Source organism: Benincasa hispida, chromosome 3, assembly GCF_027475165.1.
Source record: "Benincasa hispida cultivar pf3 chromosome 3, pf3_genome.v1.1, whole genome shotgun sequence".
NCBI lineage: Eukaryota > Viridiplantae > Streptophyta > Magnoliopsida > Cucurbitales > Cucurbitaceae > Benincasa > Benincasa hispida.
In genome coordinates, this window is record NC_143480.1 from 3645430 (window position 1) to 3655482 (window position 10053).

General features: G+C 30.8%; 1 protein-coding gene across 1 annotated transcript; it reads right to left on the bottom strand.

Moving 5' to 3' along the window:
- Window positions 1-5181: 5181 nt before the first annotated feature.
- Window positions 5182-7105, bottom strand: LOC120073941 (Tetratricopeptide repeat (TPR)-like superfamily protein). The gene has a single exon (XM_039026863.2). It carries the CDS (start codon window positions 7035-7037, stop codon window positions 5208-5210), a length of 1830 nt encoding a protein of 609 aa, XP_038882791.1. The 5' UTR covers window positions 7038-7105; the 3' UTR covers window positions 5182-5207.
- Window positions 7106-10053: the final 2948 nt, after the last annotated feature.

Consider the following 10053-nt stretch of genomic DNA (forward strand, 5'->3'; position numbering starts at 1 on the left):
GAGGCGCGAGAATGCGGCCTCTATATATATCTTTGAATTTTTACGCGAAATCGACGCGCGCCTTTTGTTTTTCATATCTTTTCATTTTCTTCGTACTGTTTGACGGAATCGCGGGTTACATTTTCTTTTACTTTCTTTTTGTTTTCTCTGTCTCTTGGATCAAAATTTTAACTATGATGATTTCGTTTTTTCGTTTTTGGTTTTTAATTCTTGAAAAACTATTTTTAGTTTTCTATTTTGAAAAGATAAAAACCATATGTATTTTTCTTTTGTTACCATTATAATTTTTTGTTTTTCAAAAAAAAATAAAAAATAAAAAGACATGTTCGATCATTATTTTTTATTTTTTAAAAATTAGAACAAAAAAATATGTTTGATGATATTTAAAAAAATAATAAATTAAGTTTGATGACTTCTATAGTTTTATATTTTTTAAAAAAAAAATGAAAGCGAACTATTTTTATAAAAACTTTTCAGCTGATATACATAGTTATAGAGTTATATCTTTATTTTTAATTTTAATTTTGTGTGTCTTTTCGACCAATATTTATTGAAACATTGACAATATTTTATATGCACGTATTAATCACAAATAAAATGAAGAAAAATAACATAAATAAACATATCGTAAAATACAATAAAATAGGTTCATTTAAAATGTGATAATGAAAACAATTAATTTAAATCAAATGAATTTATGTTGCGTATTTAAGACAATTTTATTTACTCTATAGTACTCACAACGTGTCATGAACAATTGTCTCTCGAAAATAAGACAAATTACTAACGTTTGAATCAACATATTTAAAATCTATTAAAAGCAATTCAATCATCACATGTTTTTAGAAAATACACATTATTCCATAAAGATTATGACATTCCAAACAAAATGCTCATAAAATTTTATGGAGAATTGTGCTTTTCTAAAATTTAAGACGATGATGATGACGACGACAATAATAATTGTAACAACATTTAAATTAATTTGTGCAATTGATCGTTTCTTTTATTTAAAGGCCAAATTTTAGGATTTTTTTTATTATTTATTTTGTATTGGTTGGAGTTTTTGAGAAAAGGAGTTGGAGGTTATATTTACCTATTTGTTTTTATCTATTTACTTTGGGTTGTTTTACCTTTTCCTAAAAAGAAGTAGGGGGAAGCTAGTAGAGAAAAAAACATAAAGAATTTTCTTCTTATTCTCTTCCTCCCAATTGTCAGCACCCCTCCAAAATTTGTCTTTTCTTCCCAACCGATCTTCTACTTTCAGCTGCGCGAGGAGTCTGTCGCAAGTCCAACCACCCGCAGCCGCACTTCGTCTTCCGTCCGACGTCCGTCGCTCGACCGCTGTTCTCCGCCAACCATGTAGCTCGACCGTTGCTTTCTGCCAGCTGCATTGCACGTCGACGCTTTCCGCCAACCGAGTTTCTTCGATTTTTCGTTCTCATTCTTGTCGTCCGCTAGTCACCGACCTCTTTTGTTTTGCCAGGAACACTTTTTTTTGTGAGATTTAAGTTTATGGTTTTTAGTTAATGGGTTTTGAATGTATACCGATTTTGGTCGGATTTAAGTATACTCAGGATGTGTTGCTCAATTAAGGGTTTCAAAATATTTTTCATTACTGTCCAGCGACATCAAAGTTCGCTTTGGGCGCCTTTTGGTAAGCTATAATGGTGGTTTTGATTTAAATCTTGTTTTTCCCAATTGGTTTGGTGAATATTTGTGTTAATTGGATTTTAGGATTGAGTTTAGAGTCCTTTCAGTCTGGCTTATGATTGGTTTGGATTTCGTACTTGGAGCTCATGTGTAGTTCTGGTTAAGTCAACGTTTTTGGGTAAGTAGTTTGGAGACTTTTGGTGCATTTTGGGTGAGTTAGGTTGTAGTTATAAGGATTGACATTAAATTGATTTATTCTAGGACGATTCAAGCATTTGACTAAAGTTAAAAGAGGGATTTGATTGATAGTTGGAGTTTTGTTTGCTGATTCTTCGACATAAATTTGAGATAAGTGGTTTATTACCGGTTTGCCCTCAATCCCAAGCATGTGTTACATATTGGCTCCTTAGTTTGAATACAATTTTTTGATATGCCTGTTGGTCAAATGAAAATTTTGAAAGCTCACGTTTATGTCACCATATTTCAATGTTGTATGTCATTGCAAAGTTTGATGGATGGATAAATTGTGAACTGATGAATGATTTTGGCATGATTTATGACCCTGTTTGCATGCTTATGTATGTTTGAGATTCTAGTAACTGTTAGTGTTTCCATTGGGCTATGCACATCGCATGTTGTGAGCCTTTGGGCCACACCCTATGCTTATGTACGATGTCCTTTTAGGATCACCGCTTATGTTTATGTTGTTTGTGACCTTTGGGATCATACTCATGAAAGCGTGCCTTTGGGTTCGCCTCTTATGCCTACGCCTGTGATGCCCTTGTGCACTTCGGTCCAATGGAAAGACTAACAGATCACCGACTGAGTCCAATAGTGGGCCGCTTACTGAGTATACTTTTATACTCATCATTTTCTTTTCATGTTTTTTAGGTAAGGATAACGATAGACCGACACATGACAAGAGAGATCCGTGACCTGACCATTTGGACGGTTTACTGCTTCCGCACTTAGGTTTCATGTACTAGAGTTTGGTTAGGAGTTAGACATTTTAAGATCTTATGAAATATTCATTGAATTTATTTAATTATTATTTATTTTAAAGTTGGGTTAGGGATACCCCTAACAGTTTTTTTCCTCTTATTTGCCTATTTGAGCATTATTTAATTAAATAAATATTTTATCTCTTTTACATCATTATTCTTTGAGAAAATGTATTGTCACGCTTATGCATTCATAAAGTAACGTCCTAGAAAAATACTAGAAATTTGGGTCGTTGCAATAATTGTATTTATATTTTTCAACAAAACTCTGAATTTTAAAATAGTTTTGAAAAAATATTTAAAATATTATTGTTAAAAAAACAAAATGAAAAATTAATGTAGAAGTGAAATGTAAAACAATAAGATATTTTCAGAATCATTTTTCATTTAAAAATATGTATCACCTACATTTTGAACTCAAAATCTCATGACTACAGATAATTGGTAGTCCACCACTATACCACCAATATATATATACACACGATTGTACAAAAGTATTATTAGTAGTATAAAATATAAAATATAATTTTTTTGCATAATCAAGGAATTGATCAAATCCAAGACTTAGAAGATATTATGATCTTTACTATTCATCAATCTTTTGACAACAAAATGAAAGTAAAACTCTAAAAACCTTTTTTCCGCTTCCACAATTTCCCAACCGTTTTTAAAATTGTAAAAATAAAAATTCAATTAATTACCAAATAAGTTTGTTTTTGAAACAAAAAAATAGAAAACCAAAAAGTTCCTTATGTTACAATATATGAATTTTTTGTATCTTATCCTTCCTGAAACTTTAATTGATTTTATTTTTAATAAATTTTTAAATGTTAGATGTAAAATAGATAATTTTATTTTTCGATCTTTTTTATATGTATTATTATTTTTCAAACATCAAATGTGAGATACGAAATGGAAATTTGAAATTTAAGTCCGATCCAACAAAAATAAATTCTGTCAACTATGGCTATGGCTGAATTATGTACATATGGTTTCGATTTTTCTAATCATTGATATTATTTTATTTATATCTTGTTCCTTAGAAAAAAAAATATTATTTGTATCTCGCCACTCACTTTTCGCCACGTGGATGATGTGTCCATCGAATGCTAATTCTTCCGCGAGAAGATTCAGAGCTAGTGGATTAAAATTTTAAATTTTCGCGCTCTGAACTGGCATTTTGTCCCTATACTTTTCTCTTTCCTCCATGATTTCTACGTTAAATTACATTAATGGATTAATTGTTATACATATATATGTATATGTTAGGTTTTTTAATCAATTAATTAATTAACTATATATATATTTATATATATTTAGTTCAAACAGGAAGAAAGGCAGGGAAAAAAAACATTCCTAAAGTCCCACCAATATTAGAGTCTCGTTTGATAACCATTTGGTATTTTATTTTGTTTTTAAAAATTAAGTTTATTTTATCCACATTTATTACAATGATTTGTATATTTCTTAAGTAAAATGGTTGATTTCTTAGCCAAATTTCAAAACCAGAAGTAACTTTTTGAAAACTATTTTGTTTAGTTCTCAAAATTTGGCTGGATTTTTTAAACCATCGGTAAAAAAAGTAGATAACAAATGAAAAAATTTAGAGTTAAAAGTAATGTTGTTTAATTTTCAAAAACAAAAACAAAAAATAAAATGGTTACCAATCGAGCCTTAACTTTTCAAATGTTTATTTTTTGAAAAAAGTTGAAGGGTATTTTTTAATTAACCTTTTAAGGGTTAATTTTGAAAACAGTCATTGTGGAAAAAAATTAAAATATTTGATAATCACTTAAAATTGTTTTTATCAAAAGAGTTTAAATAAAAATGATTTTGTTGAGTTGAGAAAATTGGTTGGGTCGAAAACAAAAATATGAGTAATTTTAAATTTTATTTTATAAACAAAATCATATATCAAATTATTGCATACAAACCCATGATAGATTGACATGTATATACAATTATATCAATTTATCAATATGTTTATAATTAGTAAGATTGCACTGTTGTTGTGAACTTAAATTTAACTCAACTGATTTGTACTTACTATCAAGGTTAGCGATTCAATCTCCATAACACCACTAGACAAAAAGAAGAGAAAATTATTTTACTTTTGTAAAAATTATTGAATATATAAACTAATCTTGGTTATTGTTTTTTTAGTTTATAAATACATAAGAATGGGAAACTTGAACCTCTGAGCATTTAATCGACAATACATATTCTATAACAGTTGAATTATGCTTATACGCTGATCAACATTATTATGATTCATTAAGTTATACTCATGCAGTAAATGAACGTATTTACGAGCTAGTATGGTCAGACCACTCTAAAGCACGGTTCATTTGTTCTGAAAAAAACTGTACAGCTTCTATTTATAATGCTTTTAGAACTATCCACTAGATACTCTAATCCATAGAGGAATTATCATTAGTTAAAACACAACTAGCCACTAGATACTCTAATAATACAATGGAAAATTCATCTCTCTTAAAAAAAGTTGCAGACTCGATGGAGGTATAGGTATAGATAAACAAAATACCATTTAGATTACCAATAATCTTTACAAGAGCACGAACCGTCTTTAAAATGATGAAACCTACTACGATCCCTTATGACAATCTCACGTTCAAAAACCTTGGATATGATTTTGATTGCCAGATGACAATCTGCACAAATTCTCAAATTCTTCATGATTCTAATTGGAGTTTTTGGTGGGGTGTTAACCAACATAAAAGCAATAGCAACTTTCTCTGTGTGATGAGACAAAGCTGTCTCCTTTTCTTCCTCTTCTATATCTGCAAGAACATTAACCGTGCGAGGAACATATCCTTCAATTTTCAACAACTCGGTGATCTTCGTCAGCATTGCATATGTCTCCTCACTTTGAGGATGAGATCTATCACCCATGATAAATTTATAAACACGATTTTTCAACTCGACTAGGCTATAGCCAGGAGTTTTCTTCACTCCTTTCATAAGCATCATCCTCCTCACGTTTTGCACGTCCAGCCAACGACGCTCCGATGCATAAAGGTTCGAGAGAAGGACAAAGTCGCCAGTGTGCTTTGGTTCTAAGAGCAGGATTTCAGCTCTTGCAACCTCACCCAGTTCCAAATGGCCATGAATTGTGCAAGCTCCCAACAAGGTCCGCCAAATTACCGCATTGGGCGGGACAGACATGTTTCGAATATAATCGTAAGCATCTCCGACCTTGCCTGCCCTGCACAACAAATCAACCATACAGCCGTGGTGCTCAATTCTTGGCAAGATCCCATATTCTTCTTTCATCCTTCTAAAGTAATTGAAGCCTTCATCAACCATACCACAGTGGCTACAAGCATACAAAACTCCAACAAATGTGATCTCACTAGGCTTCAACCCCTTCCTTTCCAACTCCCCAAACAGCTCAAGAGCTCGATTTCCCAATCCATTAACAGCCAATCCAACAATCAGAGAAGTCCAAGAAACCACACTCCTCTCTTCCATTTCATCAAACATCTTCAGTGCATCCCTAATGTTCCCACATTTGGAATAAAGATCAAGAAGGGCATTGCTAGCATGTAGATTCTGTATTAAACCAACCTTCAACATATACACATGAACCCTCTCCCCCAAGGCCAGTGCCCCAAGCTCAACACAAGCAGATAACAAACTAACCATAGTGAACCCATCAGGCTCCACGCCCTCAAATCCCATTTCCCTAAAAAGGGTCAGAGCTTCATTAGCCATTCCATTGAGAGCAAAGCCATTAATAACAGAGTTCCAAGCCACAAGATCTCTGTCAGACATAAACTCAAACACCTGGTACGCACTCTCAGCAAACCCAAAAACAGAGTACATGTGAACCAACGAATTCTGAACAAAAAGCAACGAATCAAACCCATTTCTAACAACAACAGAATGAATTCCCTCGCCTAGCCTAACATCCATCAACTTAGCAACAGCCTTGAAAAGAAAGGGAAAAGTATGCGTATCAGGAAGAATCGAAGACGCGGCGCGCATTTGGGAATACAACTCTATGGCCGGACTGGGATTCTCACTCTCGGCAAATCCTCTAATCATGGTGTTCCAAGTGAAGATATTGGGGGCTTGAATCTGATTGAAAATTAGGGTCGCATAGGACATTGGGGCCGAGAGGGAGACGAGAGCGAAGATTAGGTGCTTGTTGAAGTCGGGATTTGGGGGTGGGACGCCATGTCTGATGGAGAATGCGTGGATTTGCTTCAGCTGGGATTGGGAGGAGCCGCATAGTTGTAAGAGAGAGATGCATTTTCTGAGGATGAAAGAGAGGTGATTTTCAGGGAAATTTTGTGAGGAGGAAGTCGAAGCGATGGAACGTGCAGTGGAATAGAGGAGAGATCGTTGGGTTGAGCGCATTAGTACGTGCTTGGATGTTTGGTAAGTGGAAAAAGAGAATAAAATCCACTCGATCTACCAATGCCCGTGAATTATGAATGAGTTCGTTTGCGTCAACTTTTGGACCCAATCCAATAATTTAGATTATTAACTTATTTTATCCAAATAATTCTTATTAAAAAAATAAATACAAGTTAAAGTCATAAAATATTTGGATTGAATTGGTTCGGATTGATCATATTATTTTTATTCTAAAAGAAAGTAGGTTGTTGTTAGGTAAAAATTTGATTGAATTATTTTCATATGTTAAATTAAAATTAGCAACTTAATTTCAACTTATATAATGAATATTTTCTTTCTAAAGTACTAAAGATTATTTTTAGGAGTTATTGAATAATAAATTATCCAAAAAACGATAAAACTGTTGGATGTATGTCCTAACACTCGTAGTTTGTAATGTTAAACGTATTTTATTATTAATAAATATGTTATTGATAGTTATTCAATAAAGCTGTTATTGAATATGTGAATTGCGTTTGTAAAGTCTAAATCCAATAAACTAAAGATCTATGACTATTATTTGAATACATTAACATTACGTGGAGACATAAGAGTGAATCAAGTTTATAAATAATCAAAGCAATCTATAGTATACAAATAAGGTTGGTACCTTATTCTTGTGACACTATCGGATGCGACCCACATTTGGTTACATTCAACTTGCTTCTCAAATTATAGATGGTACTCAAAATATAGATGTTGGGATTGAAATTATTTACTATATTTGTTCTCCTTTCTTGCTATTTTGACCGATAAAGAGGTGAGGATTGAGAGATTAGAGGAATTGAGTGTAAGATATGCGTATACAATGCAGTCTAGAAAAATATTTTATTTTCTCATGTAAACTGCTTATCAGTGAGTTCTTGGAAACTTTATATACTTTCTCTATATTTGTTGTAAGTTCTCTCTCTTGTTTCTTATATTTGATGACTCCAATTTCATGGAAAAGCTTTGTTATCCTAATTATATAAGCCAATTAGAATTATTTTGACACACATGCACATATATCGTGGCAAAGTGAGAAGCAAAATGGAAAAAAATTTGAAAAAATAGGACAAAGAGATGTGAACAAGATAATTAGGGAAAGATAGAGATATGGATAAAAGAGTTAGAAAATATGTAAGGAGAAATTATTAAATTAATTTAATATTATGATTTTTCTTTTTTAGAATATTATTGTATATTCATTAATATATTTATATAAATTTGAATAAATTTATGGATGTACGGTTAACTAATACAAAGATATGTTAATTGATCATTTTCTTCTTTTCTTATATTAATAAAATAGAATAGTTTTGTATTTTTATACTTCCCTTTAGATTTTTTTTTTTCTTTTTGACGGTGTTCCTTTAACAACGTATTAAACAAACTCAATATTTTGAAAATAAGAATGGAAATCTACTTTAAAAAATAACTTTTTTTTTTTTAATTATTATTCTCTTCCAAATCAAAGATGAAGATGCGAGATAAAAAGAAAAAGAAAAAATAGGGAAGATAGAGATATAGACTATTATGGGAAAATTAAGATATGCATAGATATTTAGGGAGAGACTATTAATATTAATTTAATATTCTTTCTTTTTAATCTAATTCTACAATATAAATTTTCTCCCATTTGTTGTTGATAGAATAAATTTTATAGCGTCAACTAACACCAAGGACTCTTTTTTCATTTTTTAATTAATAAATAAAATAAATGTATGATTATTCCCTAATACAAGGTATATTTTCCCATAATTTAATTATTCTATTTTTTTGTTTTTGTAAAATAGAGATTATAGGATAAAATGTAATTTTTATAAAAATAAATAAATAAATAACCAAAAAAAAAAAAAAAATCCCCCTCCCCTCCTTTAAAAAAAAAGGAAAATAGATGTTTATTAAGCCTCATGGGTAGAATTAGAATCGGAGTTCTGTTCGAATTAAAAGCGCACATGCAGAAGCAATTAGAATCTTAAGTACTTTAATTACATTAATTTTGAGGATTAAGTATGCACGTTCATAATATGAAAATAGGGTTTTGCGATTACAATCTTTTTAGAAACTCAAAATTGATGCAATTCCTTAGTTAATTATGATCACGAACACGTCCTAGACCACAGCTAGAGTCTTCTCCGCTATTCTCAGACTTAGAACTAATTGTGGGATCCAAATTGTGGTGAAATTGAAGGGATTTAGAGAGTTTGTGTGTTTAGAACAAATTCTTCCCTAGTTTTCAACTTTGCATGAATTTTATTTCAATTAAGTTTTCTCTTATTTATAGAGAAATTCATGCAATTGATATTGCATGAGAGATTGATACCAAAACAACATGCACAAGTGGGGATTGAAGTGTTAAAATTAGTGGGAAATTTAGGATTTTTCCTCTAACCCTAATTGATTTTCACAAAATCAATTTAAAAATGAATTTAAATTTACACATCCAAATTTGTAATTATAACTTAAAATAAAACTACTTCAAATGATTAATTTTAAATAAAATTTATTTCTTTTAAAACAAAATTTAAATAAAATTAATTATAATAATTAATTTTAAATCAAATTAATTTTTAGTAATTAATTAAACAATTTAGTTAATATAAATAATTTAATATCAGACATTAAATTAATAAATAACACCAATCCCGAACATGAATTAATATTCATGTGTCATATTTAAATCACATTTAAATATTCTCTAACTCTCTGATTTGTTTAATTCGACAATCAAACATCAATTATATCACATATAATTAACAATAATTCCCTAAACTGAATTTGAATGTGTCAAATTCTCTCATCACATTGTCATAAGGTTTAGTCTGATATGATCTAGCAGGGGAACTAATGGACCTACAGATCATGAGCTCCAACGATATGAGATTAACCAGCTCAACTCTTTAACCTAATTAACCAACATTTGTTAACTACCGAGACACTCCACTAAAGCGCAGTAGTTGTACTCTCCTCACTGTAGATATATTTATGTCCATTT